The 24,486-nt window shown below is 36.6% G+C and overlaps 1 protein-coding gene across 8 annotated transcripts in view; it reads left to right on the forward strand.

The window, feature by feature from the left end:
• LRBA (LPS responsive beige-like anchor protein) overlaps positions 1-24,486 on the forward strand; it is a 757,794-nt gene that overhangs the window by 119,310 nt on the left and 613,998 nt on the right. For all 8 annotated transcript variants that reach the window (XM_070770117.1, XM_070770116.1, XM_070770115.1 and 5 more), the window contains exons 14-20: positions 2,794-2,962; positions 6,440-6,519; positions 7,858-7,920; positions 11,696-11,793; positions 20,287-20,379; positions 22,707-22,815; positions 23,166-23,247. In XM_070770117.1, coding sequence (XP_070626218.1) covers positions 2,794-2,962; positions 6,440-6,519; positions 7,858-7,920; positions 11,696-11,793; positions 20,287-20,379; positions 22,707-22,815; positions 23,166-23,247 — 694 coding nt within the window. The remainder of the gene's footprint in view (positions 1-2,793; positions 2,963-6,439; positions 6,520-7,857; positions 7,921-11,695; positions 11,794-20,286; positions 20,380-22,706; positions 22,816-23,165; positions 23,248-24,486) is intronic.

Here is a 24,486-nt window from a genome sequence, read left to right on the forward strand (position 1 = left end):
AAAGGTAGTTATAACAAAAAGCAGATATAAAGTTTGTTTGACCTAAAGGTCATACAATTTGGGGGAGAAAGGAGCTTTTTAACAAAAAGAATGCAACATGTAAAATTAGGTTTAGGATTTTGCAAGGAACATGTGTAGGTGAGTGGGCATAAAGTTTAAGCTTCATTAGCTTCATGGTAAATTCACCTCTGGTTACCAAAGTTGAGGGTATGGTCGTATGAATCAATCTTTGCTTTTGGAACAGGCTGCTCCTAGTCATTTATAATACGCATTTAAGTTTGATTTGCTCAGAGACAGTCTTTTAAATGACCTAACACGAGAGATGAGTTTTCTTGTAGACAATAGTCTTTCATTTGTTGAGTGGCCGGCTTTATGGATACAGTGGTGAATAAGACAGGTCTGATTCCTGCTCTCATACACAGAATTTAGGTGTGATGGGAAAGACATTTTCATCTATTTGTGTGGCTATTAGATTATATAGAGTGAAGAATTATTCATAATCAGAATATGCATGATCCTGAGGTCACTGTTCTTATTTACCTCAGTATGTTGCTGTTCAATCCTATTAATTTGTCTTTATCTGCAGTATCATTCTCAGGAAACTGACTTTCTCCAGTTTTCCATATCTTGGTTTTTCACTTTTTGTTAGAATTCGTTCATGCTTTCAACATATCACAGTCACTCTCATCAGAACATTTCTTAGCCCCCAAATTTGTAAAGGTTTCTCTTTGTTTTCAGAATAAAGCATTAAGTCTTCATGCCAGTTCTTTCTAGGCTTTCTATATGAAAAATCAGTTATCCTCAATGGGTAAGTGGGTACCAAAAGTTATCCTAGAGCAGTGGTTCTTAATCTTGGCTGTCTATAGAATTAGTTGGTAAGGGTTTTTTTTTTTTTTTTAAATGAAAAGAGAATCTCACACCCTCTTCCCTAGATTCTGATTTAATTGGTCTGGGACAAGACCCAGACAGGTATTTTAAAAAATGTTTTCCAGGTATTTTAATGCAGGCAAGATTGAGGATGGTTGTTATAGATCTAGGGAAGCTTTTTGTGTTATCTACAATATTCTCTATTTGAAATTTCCTCTTATTGTTAGAACTATTCATCTTCAAAGCCTACCTTAATATCTACTCTAGTAGTGAAACTTTTCTTGACTCTTTTAGCTTATCCTAAAATAATTTCTCTGGCCTCTGAATTAATAGTATTTCATAGCTCTATTGCACTCGTTTTGCAGTTAATTACATATTGCCACATGAGCTTTCTTATGTTTCAGTAGGGGTATTTATTACCTTTGGTTTTTCACTTAAAATTGTGTGTATGTTTAATCTTCTCCATTAGATTTTTAGCTACTGAGGGACAGTGTCTGCACCATTGTATATTCAGTAATACAGTGCTACAAATACAGGTGAAGGTAAATATTTTCTGATTGAAATATCACACTTAAGAATTTGAATCATGTCATAGAAAGTTCTGTATATCCTCAATAACAACTAAGCTGGGGCTGTCTATTTGAACAGCAGTAGCAACATCAAAATGATGTTATCTTTCAGCAACTCTGTGGATTATAGCATGTTTATGATTTTCTAAACCACAGTTGGGTTTCTCTCGTGGTTCAGCCGTAAAGAGTCTACTTCTCAATGCAGGAGATGTGGGTTCTATCCCTGGGTCAGGAAGATCCCCAGGAGGAGGAAATGGCAACCCACTCCAGTATTTGCCAGGGAAAGCCCACGGACAGAGGAGCCTGGCAGGTTACAGTCCATGGGTTGGCAAAGACTCAAACATGACTTAGCTACTAAACAACAACAGCAAACTACAGCCATCTTCCAGACTTCGATTTTAAGGGGCTCAGAGTCTGCCGTTCTGGACCTTGTACTGTTACTCATTGACTCCCTTATTCATTTAGGCTTGTTTGTTTATAGGGCATCTGGAATATAGGCACCTAATTTTTATCTTTCAGGCTTAAAAAGGAAAATGCCCTCAGCATCTGGGAATGTCCATTATGTTTAAACATAAATACTTATTGTAAATGATCAGGAGTAGTTTCAGTTTTGGTCAAATTTCATGCCTTCCTTAATATTTTTTAGTTAATAAAGTATATCCACTAGTAATGCAGTGAAAAATTCTTGATTTTGATATGAAAGTAGGACAAAAGTGGTTTTTATTTTGTGCCAAGATTATAATTACAATCTTTGTAGTAATGAGCTGCTATAACAAAATTCTTTTTTTCTAATAAATATTTCTTAAGATAGGCTTTACATATTTTTGTATGATTTTCTTTTTTTGATCTGTTTTATAGTTATTCCTGCTGTTTTTTTTTTAATTTCTTATGAGTTATTCCAGCTACTAGTTTTCTCCAGAACAAAGACAATTTCTAGCTTTTGAGAACAATTATGCAAAGTATAAATAGTAGGTTTATTATAAAGAAGTGTGTAAGTTCATGAATAATTGCTGATTGCTAAACAGGAATCAGTTTTCTCAGCACTATAGGAACAGTGCTGCAAAAGCACGGTGTATGTGGGATGTTTACTTCATAGTATGTGGGGGTGTTCACTTCATAGCGCTGCTGTAACAGGAGCGTTGGCCTGCTTTTGTTTTGTAAGGAGCGTGTGTGCTTCTGGGTATGTGTCCGTGGCTATATGTTGTCTGTTAACATGGAGGTTACTATCAAGCTAATTAAGCAGCTTGCTTTTTAGAACGAGTGTGGTCCGAATAGAGCAACCTGAGAGTATTACTGGAAAGAACGGTAAAGTGCTGGTCTGTTTCTTTGATTTGAGCTCTTCATTTTGATTCTCTAGGTGCAGTTGACACTCTATACTTACCTGTCCACGGAATTCATTGGTACAGTCAACATATATAATGCCATTCGGAGAGTTGGCACAGTGCTTCTCATAATGCATACACTGAAGTACTACTACTGGGCAGTGAACCCTCAAGATCGGAGTGGGATTACCCCAAAAGGATTAGGTATTTCATCTCTATCTGTATATTATGTTACATATATATGCAAATTCAGGAGTTTCTCTTCCCTCCTTCTTTCCCTCCCTCTTTCTTGCATTTCTTTTTTTCCTAAAACAATGCATTATTCTGATAGTTTTTCTAAATCTTTTCATGGCAAAATTTCATTTTAATCTTGCTGATAATTTTAATAGTTTGTCCTAAATTGTGGTTGACAGAGATTAACAGCTCACTATTTTTATAGAAGAATGCTACTTTTGCTAGTATGAGTTCTTTGGGGATCAAATATGACTAGGATGATTTCTAAGGCATTGAGAATGAGAGAAAATTCTATATTAGCAACTAGTATTGATGTTGAGTTCAGTTATTCCATTGAAAGTCATTGACAGCAGTGTTTTTTGAGAGAATGGAGATTTTTTTGTAGGAGTAGGGAGTATCTGCTTCTAATAACTAATTTAAGGAAACTACAGAATTTCAGTAATTATTTTCCTGTATAATCGGAACTAACTTATTGGAAGACTAATGTTCATTATTATGTCAATAGTTCATAGAAGGGGTCAAAATAAAAATTTTGACAAATAGTGGCTTGTTTAAAGTATTGCCAAACCTGCTTAAAACTGGTTTGCATTATTGCTCATTGTTGTTCAGTCGCTAAGTTGCGTCCTATTCTTTGTGACCCCATGGACTGCAGCATGCCAGGACTCGGAAGTCTTTCACTATCTCCTGGAGTTTGCTCAGACTCACGTCCATTGAGTCGATGATGCCATCCAACCACCTCATCCTCTTTTGCCCCCTTCTCCTGCCCTCAGTCTTTGCTAGCATCATGGTCTTTTCCAGTCAGTTGGCTCTTCACATAAGGTGGCCAAAGTATTGGAGCTTCAGGTTCAATATCAGTCTTTCCAATGAATATTCAAGACTGATTTCCTTTAGGATTGACTGGTTTGATCTCCTTGCTGTCTAAGGGAATCTCAAGAGTCTTCTCCAGTACCACAGTTTGAAAGCATCACTTCTTCGGTTCTCTGCCTTCTTTATGGTCTGACTCTCACATCTGTATGTGGCTACTGGGAAAACTGTAGCTTTGACCATATGGATCTTTGTCAACAAAGTGATGTCTTTGGTTTTTAATACACTGTCTAGGTTTTTCATAGCTTTTCTTCCAAGGAACATCTGCCTTTTAATTTTATGGCTGCAGTCGCCATCCATAGTGATTTTAGAGTGGTATCATCTGCATATCTGAGATTGTTGGTATTTCTCTCAGCAATCTTGATTCCACCTTGTGATTCCTTCAGTCTAGCATATTGCTTGATGTACTCTGCATGTAAGTTAAATAAGCAGGGTGACCATATACAGCCTTGTTGTACTCCTTTCCCAGTTTTGAATCTGTCAGTTGCTCCATGTCTGTTCTGTTATTTCTTGGCCTGGTTACAGGCTTCTCAGGAGATAGGTAAGGGTGGTATGGTATTCTTGTCTCTTTAAGAATTTTTCACAGATTGTTGGGATCCACGCAGCCAAAGGCTTTAGGGTAATCAGTGAAGCAGAAGTAGATGTTTTTCTAGAATTCCCTTGTTTTCTCTGTAGTCCAACATGTGTTGGCAATTTGATCTCTGGTTCCTCTGCCTTTTCTAAATTCAGCTCTAGGGCTTATTTTTGCTGACTATTAGAGTGTCTCCATCTTCATCTGCGAAGAATATAATCAGTCTGTTGTTGGTATTGATCATATGGTGACATCTATGTGTAGAGTAGTCTCACGTGTAGTTGGAAGAGGGTGTTTGCTATCACCAGTGTGTTCTCTTGACAAAACTGTGTTAGCCTTTGCCCTGCTTCCTTTTGTACTCCAAGGTCAAACTTGCCTGTTACTCCAGGTTTATATCGTAAAAGAGGGTTAACCAGGGTTAATAGGCTGATAGTTCCAGTAGAATTTGGTGCAGGGGCTCAGAGTATGGCCCTGCTATTTTGTCAGCTTGTCTCTCTCCATTTCCCAGTTCTTCTGTATTGGCTCTTTCCATGTAGTTTCTCTCTTTGTATTAGCAAGCAGCCACCCTACCTTCATATCCCCACAACTTTAAATCTAGCAAGAGTATCTGCCTGTATCGAGCATTTCCAGCAAAAGTCCTTTTAGTCTCTTTGTTGCTCACTGGCTCTGATTGCATCGTGTGTCTGCATGACAGTGTTCTTCAGATTGCCCAGAAGAGGAGGCCCTTCTTACCCCCAGAACACATGATCTGAGTGTGAAGATGGGTTCAGTCCCTTTATAAGAATTGAGGGCTGTTGTTTTAAATCAGGAGATAGGTGCAGGAGAGTGAAACAATATACATTCTGATTTTTTACTCACATGCTTTGGTTGTTCAATTATTCACAAAGATGAGGTTTCATATTTGTACAATATTGTTTTAAATCCCTTTCAAAATAAACTAGATTTATTATCAGACAGTATGCTATCATTTAGAAAGCTATGAGGACACATGAAAGTTCCATGATCTTCTTTAAGCTGGCATGTTGTAGCAGATCTAGAACCAAATCATTATTTCCTGATGGTGTGTGTCATGTACTGTCCTGGGTGTTTGCATTATATTCTGGCCTTGATTTTCTAACTGATTAGTGATCTTGGGAAAGTCTCATACTTAAGTGAGAAAGCTGGCCAAACTTTATGATTCTGTTGTAGCTCTGTAACCTTTTCTTTGTCTAGGAATTGTCATGTGGAACAAATTTTAAACAATTTTCTTCCTAGTTTAATTGATCTGTTCAGGGTCGTGTTGGTCCTGTGCTTTGGTGGTCTAGGAACTAGCTGTAAATAAAGATTAGTGGGGGGAAAATTGCAGAAAATATGAGGCAAGCAAGTACCTGAGTTAGGATCTTAGGACAATGAGTATTTGGTTTCAAAAGCTTTCTGTTTGGGAATTATATGTTTCAGACATGAAAATTGACTTTAATGTGAGCCATGTGTGACCAAGGACTTTTTCAAAAAGAGAAGGAGATGTCAGAGGTGGTCAGCACGATGTTTCCCGCCTTCATGGGTGATTTTGTGTTGACGTGTACTTTTTGAGGGTTTTATATTAGCTTATACAGTGGTAACAGTGGAAAAGTTTTTTCATACTAAGTTCACATGTAAAGTTTAGACTTTCTTTTGCTCTTTTTCCTTTGTAAACTTATGTTACCATAGTAAGATTCCCAGAGAGTCTTTTAAAGCTAAATGTAAATTTGTTACCTTATCTTTCTGTTTTGAGATTCCTTTGACCTTAGTCAAAAACAAATGTCTTCATTGCAGTTTTTGTGTAACTGATTTTTGTACATTAGAAACACTACATATGCAATCACGTTGAGATTGAATGCTTGTTTTTTGTAGAGACATTAAACTCTTCAGGAAAGTTACCTTTATGTTCCTTATAAGTAAGTGGGAAAACTGTTGGGAATGGGAATTTTATACTTCGCTTCGAGGTTTTTGAAATACTCAATGTGTGTGCATATGTGTTTGTCTTTTTTTAAAAGATGGACCGCGACCTAATCAAAAAGAAATGTTTTCTCTACGAGCATTCTTGTTGATGTTTATTAAGCAATTAGTAATGAAGGTGAGTTCACATTTCTTATCCTATAGCATGTGTTTGTTGTAACATAATTTCACATAAACCACTCTGTTGGTTTATTTATTCTTTGTTCTGTTAATGGGTTTCCAGAGTGGAAAATACTTTGAAAGGTATTTATTTCCCTGTTTGTTTTTTCTTATTGTTTCTTAGGCATATATCGATAAACATTAATGCAGAATTAGAGATTGATAATTGTAACATATATGAATTTCTATTGGAGTTCAAGTGTATTCATACTTTCATTCAGCAAGTATTTACTGAGTTGCTAGTAGTTCCTACTAGTCTTAGACCTGGTGATACAACAGTCAGCAGAGCTGCTCAAAAGGAGGAGATTTCATTTTTAGAGATTCCCTGTATCTGACATCCAGATTTTGAAAAATAATTTTCCTGTATAAAAACACACTGGATAGAAATGATTACATTTTGTTCCATTTCCTTCCACTATCAGTAAAGTAACATTTAATATTATTTTTCAGGAAGATGTTTTGGTTTTATAAGATGCCAACATATAAATATATTTGTTCTCAATATTTTATTCAGTATTTTTCTATATCATTTTATTTTGTATTCTTTATAGTTTAATGTTTTATTAGCTGCCACATAATATTGTGGTAAATGGACCTAACTGTTGGTATATCTTTCAGAATCAGATATCTTATTTCCGTTTATTTAAAAATTTATCCTTTACATTGTCTCTTTATGTTCTTTCCTAGTGTGTTTTGTTTCTACTTATCTTATTGTTCTTTTTTGAAATTTCATGTTTGTTTTATGATCAATAGTACAGTACCTTGGAAATTTTCATAATGCATTCATACTAAAAAGTGCAGTGTTTTTCCCACTGAAATTACTACTCAGTTTTTAGTACCTGACATTTTAACTTGGTAATTTTAGAAACTGCTCATTTCAGTCTCCAAATTTAATAGAAAAAGATAAACAGAAAAGTTATCTTCTGTATTTAAAGGAGTGATGGGTGTAATACCCTTATACTTACCTCAGTGATCGTTTTTGCTTACTTCAGAATTCTGAAGCTCTACTAGATAGGTTATCATCTATCCGTATTATAAGGCGCTGAAAACAGTGCTGACGTCTAATCTCTTTGGACTTTCTACATTGTGTTGCCTACTGCATGTCTTTAGTGCTTCCCTGAGTTTTTATTTTAGGTTTAGATTATTATTATTATTATTTTTTGGTTTAGATTCTATATTACATTATTTTTTTATGTTTATAGCAACTGACCAAGTTGGCAAATCTGTGTGTGTAATTTTCCTTTTCAAAAAAGTTTTTTATATGTAAGTATAAAATACTTGTATTATGTTTTTTAAGGATAATGGAGTAAAGGAAGATGAACTACAGGCCATTCTTAATTATCTACTCACTATGCATGAGGTAACGTGAATTTTATATGTTGGGATTTTATTTTTTGAAGTTATATTATGGGTTTTTTTAAACAAAAAAGAGTTAAAGAACTCTCTCATTAATGATGTAACTATGCCTGTACCTGTGCTCAGAATGGAGAGTAAATGTATCTAGGAACTAAATCTTAGCAATTTATATTTAAATATTCTTTATTACCACAACATGCCTCTGTGAATAAGCTTGAGAGGCTTTAAAAAGTATTAAAATTAGATCTCATTAACCTAATAAGACTAAAGAATAACCTAATAACCAAAAAATACTTTCAGTGTATTTCCAGGTACCAGTATAATAAATGGAAAAATAGATAACAAAAATGACTACAAATGATTAGACTTTTGAATTCTTAACATACTCTTCCCACTGATTTTGCATAATCAGATACTGTTAAATCACTCATTTATAGTTGATTTAAAATTATGTGGTTGTAAAGGAGGTTAAACCGGTTGAAATGTCTGGAGTTTTTTCCTTTAGAGAGTTGGGAAAATTTGATATATGCCCGATGTAGTCTAAATAAATAATACAATTAAATGTATTTTATATAAGTTAAATCTGGAAGTGAATTTCATATAAAGCATGGCGTTTATATGATAACTGATATTCCTGCGTATAATTCATCTTTTAAGAGTTAACATATTTGTTACAGCATGAGAATAGTGGCTTTTAAAATCATTAGTAGATAAGAGATGTGGTTTGGATCTGTCTTTGTTAATTGGGGCAGAAAAGAATGGGTTAAATTTCTTGGTAGCATCGTGTTTGACCGAAACATTAATAATTATGATTTCATTTTCCTCTTGAGTAGGGTAGTCTCTTTTTAGATTTTCTTGACCATTTGGGACCAAAATATTTCATAACTGAGAAACTGGAAGTCACAGTGATCTGTTACCCCGAAACTATTAAATCAGATATTTTTTGGGTCTTTCAAATCATACTTTTCCAAAGCCCCAGTGCCCTACCTCTAGATGATTTATTTAGCATATTGAGAATTAAATATTGAAGTAGCTGCCACAGCGAGAATTAAAAAGCAGTGAATGAACCTGGACTCAGGGCACCATAGGGATGACTGCCTGCTGCTTTCCTTTGTATCTGTGGGTTAGTAATGCCCAATAAGGCCCGCATGAGATACGAAATAGTCAACAAAGACTGTGAAGGGTTTTCTTGAAATTTGTAGATTTCAGAACTCCTATGTGCTTATTCTTGTGCTGTTCTGCAAATGTTATCAAATTATGCCATATACAGAAGTGTGTTCACCCAATAAACATCTATTGATCTTTCCCTGCTCATGCTTCCCTTTGTGTCTGATTAAGCAAAAATAAAAGAAGCTGCATAGGAACAATTTTAAAGTCCAAAGAGATACCAACTTTGTTTTAAGGCTGCAGTAGCTGATAGGAAATCTTCTTGTTACCTTCTCCAGCCTTCTCTCTGGAGATACAGCAATAAATTCAGAAACCTGTTAGCTAACACGGGCATTTTAAACACTTCTCCATTGCTTCTTATACTACCTGCCATGCCTAACAGTGTATCATTTAAGATTTAAAAGTACAAATCCAGCGAGGGGAGAAAAATATGCTGCCCCAAACAAAAACCCACCTTAAAGTTTTGGGAAAAAATTTTGCTTCCCTGTTCTCCACTTGGGTGATGAGACCCCCAACACCACTGCAATGTCCATTTTAAAAAATGTCAAGAGGCAGTCTGTACGCAGATGGGCTTGCAGTATATATTTCTGTGGCCCAGGTGGTGAGTCTAGTGGTGTTTATCACATCATGTCTGCCTTGGACAAATTAAAAAATGAAAAGTTTATTATTACCACGTATATAGATAGAGAAAAAGTAAGAGAATTCTAGAAAGAAACATAGAAAAGGCGTACAAAAAATAGCAAAAAAAAAAAAGAAAAAGCAAGAGAATTCCAGAAAAACATCTATTTCTACTTCATTGACTATGCTAAAGCCTTTGACTGTGTGGATCACAACAAACTGTGGAAAATTCTTTAAGAGATGGAAATACCAGACCACCTGACCTGCTTCCTGAGAAACCTGTGTGCAGGTCAAGAAGCAACAGAATTGGACATGGAACAATGGACTGGTTCCAAATTGGGAAAGCAGTACATCAAGGCTGTATGTTGTCACCCTGCTTATTTAACTTATATGCAGAGTACATCATGTGAAATGTCGGGCTGGATGAAGCACAAGCTGGAATCAAGATTGCCAGGAAAAATATCAATAACCTCAGATATGCAGGTGACACCACCCTTATGGCAGAAAATGAAGAAGAACTAAAGAGTCTCTTGATGAAAATGAAAGAGGAGAGTGAAAAAGCTGGCTTGAAACTCAACATTCAAAAAACGAAGATCATGGCATCTGGTCCCATCAGTTCATGGCAAATAGATGGGGAAACAGTGGAAACAGTGACGGACTTTATTTTCTTGGGCTCCAAAATCAGTGCAGTTGGTGACTGCAGCCATGAAATTAAAAGACGCTTACTCCTTGGAAGGAAAGTGGTGACAGACTAAGCATATTAAAGAGCAGAGACATTACTTTGCCGACAAAGGTCCATCTAGTTAAAGCTATGATTTTTCCAGTAGTCATGTATGGATGTGAGAGTTGGACTATAAAGAAAGCTGAGTGCCGAAGAATTGATGATTTTGAACTGTGGTTTTGGAGAAGACTCTTGAGAATCCCTTGGACTGTAAGGAGATCCAACCAGTCAATCCTAAAGGAAATCAGTCCTGAATAATCATTGGAAGGACTAAAGCTCCAATACTTGGGTCGCCTGATGCGGAGAACTGACTCATTGGAAAAGACTTTCCTGATGCTTGGAAAGATTGAAGGTGGGAGGAGAAGGGGACAACAGAGGATGAAATGGTTGGATGACATCATCGACTTGATGGACATGAGTTTGAGCAAGCTCCAGGAGTTGGTGATGGACAGGGAAGCCTGGTGTGCTGCAGTCCATAGGGTTGCAAAGAGCTGGACACGACTGAGGGACTAATATGTACTGATACCTTTAATACTAACCACAGATGATATGGGGCTTCCCTGATGGCTAAGATGGTAAAGAATCTGCCTGCAGTGCAGGAGACCCAAGTTTTATCCCTGGGTTGTGAAAATCCCCTGGAGAAGGGAATGGCAGTCCGGTCCTATATTCTTGCATGGAGAAGTCCATGGACAGAAGCTACAGTCCATGGGGTTGCAAAGAGTTGGACACGACTGATCTGCTAACACTTTTTCCCAGATAGGATGTGAGAACTGTCTAGTTATCGTTTCCCATAAGATCTGGTTTCAGAACTAGTTTCTAGAGGGACTTAGTGCACATCGTGGTCCTAGCTGCCCCAACACTACTGCTATGTTCCCAACGTCTTCTTAGCATTTTGAAGCTCCAGTTTGTCTTTGTTGTAATAAAACAGAACAGCCTGTTTGTCCTTCCCTGCCAGTTTCTTGGTATGTAATCATTCCTTAAAAAAAAAAAAGAAACCTGTAAATCAATACCTGTTACAACAGTGGAATATGTTTTAGGAAATCTTGACACAGTACAATAGTCATTTTATATCTTTGATTATGAAATTGATTCTTTGGTGTTGTGTATTTTGAATTCTACAGATGAATATGTTTATTAAATAGTGTGTTTTAAACAAGTGTATTTGTTCAGAAGCCTACTTATTTTTTTGATATTCTAGTTCATTATTACAGAAGTAATCATTGTTCAAATAAGTTGTTTTCCTTATTTAAAAAAAATTCTAAAATAATTTTAGGATGACAATCTAATGGATGTGCTACAGCTGCTTGTTGCATTAATGTCAGAACATCCTAACTCTATGATACCTGCTTTTGACCAAAGGAATGGGTTACGGTAAGAGTTTAACATTTCAAGAATTTTAATATATTTAATATAAGAGATTAGTTTTTAAATGATAGGTTCTTAGAAATGAAAATTGTTACTGGATCCTATAAAACAGGATATAAGATCCTTTTATTTCATGTCTTATGTTTTTTGAAAAATTCTTCAGCGATAGAGGCTGTGTTACTGTTTAATATGTGAGGACAGATCAGGCAAATCATTCCAGTGTTTGTATAGTTAATGCTGTTATACAGCTATTGTAAGGTCAGATTCTCTTAACAGACGTGTCTTTAGGTCCTAGAATAGTAATATACAATTGTGATCTAAGAGAAGATCTCTATGTCTTTCCTTTAAAATATAACGTCTTCCAACCTCAGTCCCAAGTCATCATTGTATTAGTCTGCTCAGCATGCTGTAACAAAATATCCTAGACCAGGTAGTTTAAACACCAACAATTTGTTTTCTCACAGTTTTGGAGACTGTAAGTCCAAGATAAAGGTGCTGAAGGGAGGCTTGGTGAGGGCTTTCCCTTTGGAGTGTAGGCAGCCTCCTTCCCACTGTGCTGACATGACCTTTCTGTACAGGGCAGAAAGACAGCAAGTGAGAAAGCAGAAAGCTCTTTGTTTTTTTTTTGTTTTGTTTTTTTTTAAAATAAGGACGCTAATCCACTTGAATCAGGACCCACCTTTATGACCTCCTTTAATTTTTGTTTTTTATTTAAATTTTTAATTGGAGTATAGTTTATTTACAGTGTTGTTAGTTCCAAGTGTACAGCAAAGTGATTCAGTTGTAACTATACATATATCTAGTCTTTTTTAGATTTTTTTCCCATATAGGTCATTACAGAGTATTGAGTAGAGTTCTCTGTGCTCTACAGTAGGTCCTTATTTGTTATCTGTTTTCTCCCAAATTCCCCCCTGCCCCACCTCCTAATCATAGTTTTTTTAAATTCCCTGTCTTAAAACTTCTCTGTCATGTTTGTATCTTGTTCTGATGATAGGTTTACCCCTTCAGACTGTATTTTCTTGCCTCGTTTGCATGTCTTGACCTCCTTTAACTTAACTGATTTCTTCTCCAAATACAGCTACAGTTGAGCTTAGGGATTTAGTATATGAATTGGGGAGCACATATTCAGTCTGTAACAATTATCAGCAACAAAAGAGAATACTTCTGTTTTAAGTCTTTCATTTAATGGGAAGGTTTTTGGGGCACAAAAGTTGAACACATACTTTGCTGAGTGATCAGCTACAGTAAGTAGTTTAATAATCTAGCTATAATAAATTTTCCATACCATGGATCATGGAGAAAGTAAGGGAGTTGCAGAAAAACATCTGCTTCATTGATTACACTAGCACCTTTGACTGTGTGGCTCACAGCAAACTGTGAAAAATTCTTAAAGAGATGGGAGAAATGGGAGTACCAAACTACCTTACCTCTCTCTTGAAAAACCTATATATGAGTGAAGAAGCAACAATTAGAACCAGACATGGAAAAATGGACTAGTTCAAAATTGGGAAAGGAGTATAGCAAGGCTGTATATTGTAATCTTGCTTATTTAACTTATGTGCAGAAATGCTGGGCTTGGATGAATCACTAGCAGGAATCAAAATTGCCAGGGGAAATATCAACAACCTCAAGATATGCAGGTGACACCATTCTAATGGCAGAAAGTGAAGAGGAACTAAAGATCCTTTTTATGAGGGTGAAAGAGGAGAGTGAAAAAGCTGGCTTCAAACTCAGCATTCAAAAAATTAAGATCATGGCATCTGGTCCCATCAATTCATGGCAAATAGATGGTGAAAAAGTGGAAGCAGTGACAAACTTTATTTTCTTAGGCTCCAAAATCACTGTGGATGGTGACTGTAGTCATGAAACTAAAAGATGCTTGCTCCTTGGAAGAAAAGCTATGACAAACCTAGACAGTGTATTAAAAAGCAGAGCTGTCACTTTGCCCACAAAGGTCTGTATGGTCTAAGCTGTGGCTTTTCTAGTAGTTGTGTACAGATGTGAGAGTGGGACCATAAAGAAGGCTAAGTGCTGAAGAACTGATGTTTTTGAATTTTGCTGGAGAAAACTCTTCAGAGTCTTGGACAGCAAGGAGATTAAACCAGCCAGTCCTAAAGAAAATCAACTCTGAATATTGATTTAAGGGCCGTTGGTTAAGCTCCAATACATTGACTGCCTGATGCGAAGAGCCAGTTTATTGGAAAAGACCTTGATGCTGGGAAAGATTGAAGGCAAAAGGAGAAGGGGGAAGCAGAGGATGAGATGGTTGGATGGCATCATCAACCCAATGGACATGAATTTCAGCAAACTGGGAGATAGTGGGCGACAGTGGAGCCTGGCATGCTACAGTCCGTGGGGTTGCAGAGAGTGGGACATGACTTAGCAACTGAATGACAACAGCAACCAGTCTTTTATAACAGACTTTTGATTTGTTGTTTTTCGATACTTTGTGTATAAGATAGAAGAGGACTTTATGCATTATACTTAGGGAGTGCATTTTCAGAAATTCCCAGAGAAGCACAACCAAAAGTGTTTGTGTGCATGTGTGTGTGTGTGTGTGTGAGAGAGAGAGAGAGAGACAGACAGACATGTATGTTAAGGAATTGGCTTATGTGATTGTAGAAGCTGACAGGTCCAAAATTTGCAGGGTAGGCTGGCAGGTGGAGATCCAGATAAGAGTTGATGTTGCAGTTTGAGATTAAAGTCTGTCTGCTGGCATAATTCCCTCTTCTTCTAGGGAGGTCAGTTTTTTGCTTTTCTATTAAGGCCTTTAACTGTTCAAATGAGGTACCCACATTATGAAGGGTAATTGACTTCATTCAGTCTACTGATTTAAATGTCAGAGTAAATGCTGACCTCATAGAATTATTTGGGAAATACTCCCTAACCCTAACCTATAATCTTTGCATCTTGTGATCCGTTAACAAATGTTGATTTTTGTTTTTTGTTTTAGCAGGAAAGGTCAGTCTTCAAGTTCTGCCTGTCCTCTATAAGTGGTTGTTCTCTTCTCCCTTCATTTTTAAAACCTCTCGTCTTCTTTAAGTTTTTCTTGTACACACACCACTCAGGGATTAAGGTGAGAACTGGGTGATAATTCACATCTTCTTTAGAAAGACTTGATTGATCCTGTGGTCTGAGTTTGTCCCATACATTGCATCTCTTAGGTCAGTTTGTGGCTTTTGAAGGTTTTTACACAGGTCTTGCGGATTCTTCCCCTTTGTTTGCTCCTAGTTATTTAGGAGTCTCCTACCTTCTCTAGTCTGTGTGTGCTAAGTTGCTTCTGTTGTGTCCGCTCTTTGTGACCCAATAAAGGACAGAAATGGTATGGACTTAACAGAAACAGAAGATACTAAGAAGAGCTGGCAAGAAACACAGAAGGACTATACAGAAAAAATCGTCATTTTCCAGATAACCATGATGGTGTGATCACTCACCTAGAACCAGACATCCTGGAGTCCAAAATCAAGGGGGCCTTAGGAAGCATTACTACAAACAAAGCTAGTGGAGGTGATGGAATTCCAGTTGAGCTATTTCAAATCCTAAAAGATGATACTGTGAAAATGCTGCACTCAATATGCCAGCAGATTTGGAAAACTCAGCAGAAGCCACAGGACTGGAAAAAGGTCAGTTTTCATCCAATCCCAAAGAAAGGCAATGCCAGAGAATGTTCAAACTACCTCACAGTTGCACTCATCTCACACGCTAGCAAAGTAATGCTCCAAACTCTCCAAGCTAGGCTTCAGCAGTACATGAATTGAGGACCTCCAGATGTTCAAGCTGGATTTAGAAAAGGCAGAGGAACCAGAGATCAAATTGCCAACATCTGTTTAACCATCAAAAAAGCAAGAGAGTTCCAGAAAAACATCTACTTCTGCTTTATTGATTACGTCAAAGCCATTGACTGTGTAGATCACAACAAACTGTGGAAAATTCTTTAAGAGATGGAAATACCAGACCACCTGACCTGCCTCCTGAGAAACCTGTATGTAAGTCAAGAAGCAACAGTTAGAACCAGACATGGAAGAACAGACTGGTTCCAAATTGGGAACGGAGTTCATCAAGGCTGTATATTGTCACCCTGCTAATTTAACTTAATATGCAGAGTACCTCATGTGAAATGCTGGGCTGGATGAAGCACAAGCTGAAATCAAGATTGCCAGGAGAAATATCAATAACCTCAGATATGCAGATGATACCACTCTTAAGGCAGTAAGTGAAGAAGAACTGAAGAGCCTCTTGATGAAAATGAAAGAGGAGAGTGAAAAAGTTGGCTTAAAACTCAGCATTTAAAAAGTGAAGATCATGGCATCCGGTTACATCATTTCAATGCAAATAGATGGGGAAACAATGGAAACAGTGACAGACTATTTTTGGGGGCTCCAAAATCACTGCAGACGGTGACTGCTGCCATGAAATTAAAAGAACCTTGCTTCTTGGAAGGATAGCTGTGACCAACCTAGACAACATATTAAAAAGCAGACACATTATTTTGCCGACAAAGGTCCATCTAGTCAAAGCTATGGTTTTTTTCAGTAGTCATGTATGGATGTGAGAGTTGGACCATAAAGAAGGCTGAGAGCTGAAGAATTGATGCTTTTGAACTGTGGTGTTGGAGAAGACTCTTGAGAGTCCCTTGGACTGCAAGGAAGTCAAGCCAGTCAATCCTAAGGGAATTTCAGTCTTGAATATTCATTGGAAGGACTGATGCTGATGCTGAAGCTGAAACTCCAATACTTTGGCTACCCAATGTGAAGAACTGACTCATTGGAAAAGATCCTGTTGCTGGGAAAGATTGAAGGCAGGAAGAGAAAGGGATGACAGAGGGTGAGATGGTTGGATGTCGTCATCGATTCAGTGGACGTGAGTTTGAGCAAGCTCCTGGAGTTGGTGATGAATAGGGAAGCCTGGCCTGCTGCAGTCCATGGGGTTGCAGAGTCACACACGACTGAGCAACTGAACTGAATTGGACTGTGGCCTACCAGGCTCCTCTGTCCAAGGGGAGTTTCCAGGCAAGAATACTGGAGTGGTTTTCCATATGCTTTTCCAGGCCTCTAGTCTGTAGGAACCCATTTTCTTAATTCCTGTAACCTGAAGGATCGTTTTTCTCACGATATTAGCTACTTAAACTTCTGAAAGAAAATTACTCTGAGATATAGACTGTGGGTCAGATTTACAAGAGAAAAGTAAAAATTCAGACTCTTACCTATAAAATGTGTAATGCCTAAGTATTAACTTCTCCACACCAATGCACCTGCTTTTTTGTAGTCTTCAGAGTACTTGCAAAATTACTTTTCTATTTGTCTGTAGTTTATAGTTCTGATACATAGGAAGAGAAGCTCTGTTGTCCTTACTCCATCTTGGTTGGTTGAATGTATATGTTCATCATTACCCTGGCATTCAGAATATTTCACTGCTGTCAAAATCTTCTGTACTTTGCCTGTTCATCCTTCTCTCAGCACCCCCCACCCACCAAACCCACAACCACTAATCTTTTTATTGTCTCCCTTGTTCTGCCTTTTCTAGAATGCCATATAGTTAGTATCATTTAGTATGTATTTTTTTCAATCTGAGGCTTTCAACCAAAAGGCTTTTCATAGCTTGATAGCTCATTTCTTGTAGGCCTGAATAATATTTCATTGGTTGGATGTCTACAGTTTATTTATGCATTGATCAAGGACATCTTGGTTGCTTGCGAGTTTTTGCAGTTACATGTAAAGCTGGTATAAACATGCATATGTCAGTTTTCCCTGAAAATATGTTTTCAGTTCCTTTGGATAAGTACCAAAGAGTGCAGTTGCTGGATTGTATGGTAAAAGTGTATTTAGTTTTGTAAGAAACTTCCAAACTGTCTTCCAGAGTGGCTATGCTTTCAGTTTCTTCTGAGGGTGATAATTTGTGTTGCTTCTCCCCCTCACCAGCATTTGGTGGTGTTTGGCCATTCTAATAGGTGTTTTATTTGTGTTTTCATTTGCATTTCCCTATGATGTAGAGCATCTTTTTGTATTCTTATTTGCCATCTGTGTATCTCCCTTGATGAAGTATCTATTAAGTCCTTTGGCTTGTTTATTGTTGGTATATAGGAAAGCAATTGACTTTGGATATCAATTTTGTATTTTTCAACCTTGCTATAATCGCTTCCTATTTCCATGATTTATTTTGTCAGTCAGTCCTAGATGTTCTTCGTAGGTGATCATGTCATCTGCAAACACGGATTGTGTTATATGTTCCTTCGCAGTCTGTACGTATATTTACTTTTCTTGCTTTACCACTTTAGGAAGAAAATTTGGTATGATATTGTAAAGGAATGGTGAGAGGGGACAGTCGTGCCTTTCACTTGATCTAAGTAGTAAAGTTTTGAATTTTTTTCCCATTGAGTGTGATGTTAGCTGTAGGTTTTTTGTAGATAGTCTTTATCAAGTTGAGAAAGTTAACCCTCTGTCCTTAGTTTATTTAGAGTTTTTAACATGAATGGCTGTTGGATTTGTAAAAATTTTTTTTTTATCTACTGATATAACTGATAACTTTGCTTATGTGTTTATGTGATGATTACCTTAATTGATTTTCAGATGTGAAACTATCCTTGTATACCCAGGATAAATCTCACTTGGTCATCGTATATACTTCTTATACTTTTTTGGATTTGACTTGCTGATGTTTTGTTGAGGATTTTTCATCTCTATTATGTGAGATATTTGTCTAATGTAAGATATTGGTCGTTTTCTTGCAGTGTTTTCTTCTGGTTTTGGTATAGGGTAATGGTGGCTCAGAATGCGAGTAAGTTAGGAGTATTCCTTCTGCTTCTGTGCTCTGATGGAGCTGGTAGAGAACTGGTATAATTTCTTCCCCAAATGTTTAGTAGATTTTACCAGTGAAAATGGTTTGGTACTTTCAATTTTGGTGGTTATTCAGTATCTTTAGTAGATATAAACCTATTCATATCTTTTATTTTTTCTTATGTATATTTTGGCAGATGATGTCTTTCAAGGCATTGGCTTATTGCATGTAGGTTATAGAATTTGTGGGCGTAGAGTTCATAATATTCTTTTATATGGGCATGGCATCTGTAGTTATATCCCTCTTTTTATATGTGACATTAGTGAATTATGTCCTTTCTCTTTTTTTCTTAGCTTCCAAGGAAGCTTATTGATTTTATTGGTCTTTTTGAAGAATCAAGTTTCATTTTTATTGATTTTCTCCATTTTTTATTGATTCCTACTCCAGTGCTTATTGTTTTTCTTCTGCTTACTTTCAATTGAATTTTCTCATCCAGATGCCCTAGAGTAAAAGCTTAGGTTATTGATTTTAGATCTTTCTTCTTTTCTGTTAGAATATATGTATTCAGTGCTGTAAATTTTCCTGTAAGTGCTGCTTTTGCAACATCCCACAAATTTTTATAAGTTGTGCTTTCATTTTCGTTTAGTTGAAAATGCTTTTAATTTTTTGAGATTTCTTCCTTAACCCACCTTTTATTTAGAAGTATTTTGGTGTTTTGCAGTTATCTATTATTGATTTCTAGTTTAATTTCATGTGGTTTTGGAGCCGGTGTTATGTAATCTCCGGTCTTTATATTTGTTGTTTATGTGTTTTTATGGTCCTGGATGTGGTCTATTTGGTGAATGTTCTGTGTGAGCTGAAGAAAAGTGTGTGTTTCTACTGTTGTACAAGCAAGTAGCACGTGTGTGTGTGGTCAGTTGTGTTCAGCTCCTGGCAACCGCATGAACTGGAGTCCTCCAGGCCCCTCCACGAACGTTTCCAGGCAGGAACATTGTAGTGGGTTGCCGTTTCCCTGCAGGTCATCTGTCACAGGGATCTAACCCGCGCCTCTTGCATCTCCTGAACTGGCAGTCGGGTTCTTTACCACCGGGTCACCTGGGTAGCCTGGAAGTAGTGCATAGATATCAGTGACATCCAGTTGTTTGATTCTATTTTTGAGATTAACTATGTGCTTACTGATTTTCTGCCTGCTGGGTCTGTCTTTTTCTGAGAAAGGGGTTTTGAAATCTCCCACTATGATAATGGATTAATTGTTTCTCCTTGCACTTCTGTAAGTTTTTGCCTTATGTACTTTTAGGCTCTGTAGCTAGGTACATGCATGTTAAGGACTGTTAGGTCATATTGGAGAATTGACCTGTTTATCATGATACAATGTCCTTCTTTATCCCCGATAACTTTCCATACTTTGAAATCTGTCTGAAATTAATGTAGTTACTCTTATTTTTGATTAGTTATTAAGATGGTATATTTTTGTCCATTCAATTACTTATCTGTATATATTTTTATATTTAAAGTGAGTTTCTTGAAGAGAACATATAGTTGATAAGCAAATTTTTAAATGTTAGAAATGTATATTAAATTCAATCATACCTTACTTGAAGATAGGTTTATAATTGTGTGACTAAGGTTTATAATTGTGTGACTATATGAAAAAATATGCATATATAAGATATTTACTTTTGAAAGATACTCATAGTAATTTGTTTTAAATTTTAATTTATTCAGTGTTATCTATAAACTTCTGGCATCAACAAGTGAAGGAATCAGAGTACAGGCTCTCAAGGCAATGGGCTATTTTTTAAAACACCTGGCCCCAAAGTGAGTATGCATGAAATCTAAAATGGACTGTTGCATATTACATATCAGTTTTATAAATCTTTGGGATAGTATTTACGTGTGGTTCCTCTAGTCTGTTTTTTATTTATTTTTATTCATAAAATTCTATATAAGTTTAGTCCTCTTTCTACATATTAAAAATAAAGTAGGGAATAGGAGTATATTGTTTCTGTTTCTATTTTAATTTTTCTGCATTTTGTTCACTATGAGAATACATTTGTGTAAGTTGAATTCTAAGTAAATCTAGGTGAGGACTTCTTTCAGGGGGCTTGATCACCATTTGCTTCATCTGTAGTATATAGCTAGCAGAATTAACTTGGGTATTTGTCACATACTGTATTCTGTTATATATATAACTAAAAACTGAAACCTGCATTCTTCTTTTCTTAACTGAATGCAGACGTTCTTGTCCTACCTATTGTTCCTTATACCAGAATTGGTTTATTATAAAAATTAACAGTTTTGGTGGTAGAAAAGTATTGCTAACTTTGTAGTCTGTGTTGAATCCAGCTGGCTGACTGTACATAAGGTTACATTGGAACACAGCCACAATCATTTATTTGCTTATTATCTATGGCTGTTTATACAGCAGCAGTGTTGAGTTAGTGCTGCAGAGAGCATGGTACACAAAACTGTAAATATATACTATCCAGCCATTTGGAGAAAACATTTGACAAAGCCAGGGGTAGAATTAAGTTTGTAATCCTTCAGTTTCTTAGTTTCTGCTTGAAAGTTTAATTTTAGTGTGTTTACCTTCACAGTGTTCCTTTAAAAATTCTCTTGCATGTTTTCTACCTTTTCTTTCACATTGTTTTTCTACTTATTTGGCTTTAGATGATTATTCATGGTAGCTGCTAGTTAGTAAAAAATTGCTGTGAAGATTTGGCTTTAGATTATTATTCATGGTTCAGTTCAGTTCAATTCAGTCTCTCAGTCGTGTCCGACTCTTTGCAACCCCACGGACTGAAGCACGCCAGGCCTCCGAGTCCATCGCCAACTCCCGGAGTTTACTCAAACTCATGTCCGTTGAGTCAGGCTGTCATTTAACCATCTCATCGTCTGTCGTCCCCTTCTCCTCCTGCCTTCAATCTTTCCCAACATCAGAATCTTTTCTAATGACTCAGTTCTTCTCATCAGGTGGCCAAAGTATTGGAGTTTCAGCTTCAGCATCAGTCCTTCCAATGAATATTCAGGAGTGATTTCCTTTAGGATGAACTGGATGGATCTCCTTGCAGTCCAAGGGACTCTCAAGAGTCTTCTCCAACACCACAGTTCAAAAGCATCAATTCTTCGGTCTTATAGTCCAACTCTCAGATCTATACATGACTACTGGAAAAACCATAGCTTTGACTAGACAGACCTTTGTTGGCAAAGTAATGTTCAGCGTTCAAAAAATGAAGGGCATTGCATCCAGTCCCATCACTTCATGGCAATTAGATGGGGATACAGTGGAAACAGTGAGAGACTTTATTTTCTTTGGCTCCAAAATCACTGCAGATGGTGACTGCAGCCATGAAATTAAAAGACACTTGCTCCTTGGAAGAAAAGCTATGACCAACCTAGACAGCATATTAAAAAGCCGACAAAGGTTTGACTAGTCAGAGCTATGATATTTCCAGTAGTCATGTATAGATATGAGAGTTGGACCATAAAGAAAAATGGGTGCCAAAGAATTGATGCTTTTGAACTGTCGTGTTGGAGAAGACTCTTGAGAGTCCCTTGGACTGCAAGGGGATCCAACCAGTCCATCCTAAAGGAAATCAGTCCTGAGTGTTCATTGGAAGGACTGATGCTGAAGCTGAAACTCCAATACTTTGGCTACCTGATGCAAAGAACTGACTCATTGGAAAAGACCTTGATGTTGGGAAAGATTGAGGGCAGGAGGAGAAGGGGACAACAGAGGATGAGATGGTTGGATGGTATCACTGATTTGATGGACACGAGTTTGAGCAAGCTCTGGGAGTTGGTGACGGACAGGTAAGCCTGGAGTGCTGCAATCCAGGGGGTTGCAAAGAGTCAGACATGAGTGAGGGGCTGAATCAAACTGTGAAGATTTTGGTGATGATTTTTGCTGTGCTGTGGCATAACCAGTCGTATTTTTTTTAAACTTTAGTTGTTCCCATATTGTAGTTTGTATTTCTGTACTTAAAAGATTTTGTGGCCTTGTAAGTTCTAGGTTGAAGGAAATTGGGGGCATTATTGAGCTGGAATTTGTTACTTTTGTGAAAAACATTTTTGTGTCGCCTTCATCAACTAAATAGTAAATAGTAAAACTTGGCATTTGATTTTTTTTTTCTGTGTAATTGCAGAAGAAAAGCTGAAGTCATGCTTGGACATGGGTTGTTTTCATTGTTAGCTGAAAGACTCATGCTTCAGACAAATTTAATCACAATGACAACGTATAATGTCTTATTTGAGGTAGGAATGCAGTGAGCATTTAATCTTAACTAATTTTTAGCAAAAAATACCTATATAATTGAGTTGACTAATGTGTAGATGAAATAAAAGCATTTAGGTTTGATGTATGATTTTGAAACTAGTTATTTAAAGACACACTGCTACATCTTAATCTGTTAGTCTGTGAGTTATTAAACAGTGTGGACATCTCTGTTTAAGTATTTTCTCCATTGTATTGACTATTTGATGTCTCATTTTATAATTACTTTAAAATAGGGTTATAATGTTGATTAGTGTTGTACTTAAAGTTCATTAATAGTAATAGTGATATAGTGATTATGCTAATCCAGTCTGGTGTTTCATTTCTGTAGATTCTCATAGAACAGATTTGCACTCAAGTGATACATAAACAACATCCAGATCCTGATTCTTCAGTAAAGATACAGAATCCTCGTATGTATTTAATATACTTTGTTTTTGATATTTGGTTTTTGTTTTTCAAGATTTATTGTTACATAGCTGACATTACAAGGTTGTGTAATTTCAAGGTGTACAGTGTAATGAATTGATACACGTTGTGAGATGATTACCACAGTAATGTTAGTGAGCGCATCCATGGCTCTACGTGGTTTTAATTTTTTGTGTTACATGTGGTGAATACCCTTAGCACTTTCAAACGCATAATGCAGTATTGTTATCTGTCGTCTCCAGGTTAAAGGTTACATCCACGGAACTTATTCACCTTGTAACTGGAAGCTTCTAGTTTTTGAGCGCCTTCACCCATTTCTCCCGTTCCCTTCCTTTTAACTTGTTTTTTATAAGTACATTTTGTTACCAAATGGAAAGGCACTGAAGAACCTAAAGTTGATATTGTTGGAAACACATTGTTTAGATAACATTTCATTATAGACATTAATATAATAGTAGTTTTGTTTGTGTTTGATGTTGACTATAATTTCAAATTTACCTTAGGTCATGGGGAAATGTTTATATACAGATTTTCAAGAATTATATGCATAAGATCTATGTTCAGATTTTTGGTAAAGTTTTGACTGTACTGTTTAGGTGATGATAGGCTAAGTTACATGGACCAAGAAAGTGGCTTTCTTTTTAAATTCCTGTCAAGTTAAGAATACGAAGTGTGGAATTGAAAAATATCTGTCTTCTTAATTGTTTAAGAGCTTAGTCTTGGTTAATAATCTTTTCTTTTGATATTTAGAATTCTTAAGGACTTATAAAATGTGTACATTTCTCATCTTGCTTTTTAAGATTAGTGATATTAAAACAACTGGTTTGTGGAATTTATACATTAAATTACTTTTTGTGTGATGAGTTGTGTTCATGTTTGTGATACTGTTTCAGTACTAATTTTAAAAACACATGTCATGTGTGTGTTTAATTTTTCTTAGCCTCCAAGTAATTGTGATATCATTATTTTATAGAGTAAAAAAGGAAAAAATACCTCGATTATATTGTTGTTGTTCATTTGTTCAGTCATGTCCAACTCTTTGCAACCCATGGACTGCACATGCCACCTTTCCTGTCCTTCACTGTCTGCTGGAGCTTGCTCAGACTCATGTCCATCCAGTCAGTGATGCCATCCAACCATCTCATCCTCTGTCATCCCCTTCTCCTCCTGGCTTCAGTCTTCCCCAGCATCACGGTCTTTTCTAATGAGCCGACCCTTCACAT

This window comes from Bos indicus, chromosome 17, assembly GCF_029378745.1.
Source record: "Bos indicus isolate NIAB-ARS_2022 breed Sahiwal x Tharparkar chromosome 17, NIAB-ARS_B.indTharparkar_mat_pri_1.0, whole genome shotgun sequence".
Classification (NCBI taxonomy): domain Eukaryota; kingdom Metazoa; phylum Chordata; class Mammalia; order Artiodactyla; family Bovidae; genus Bos; species Bos indicus.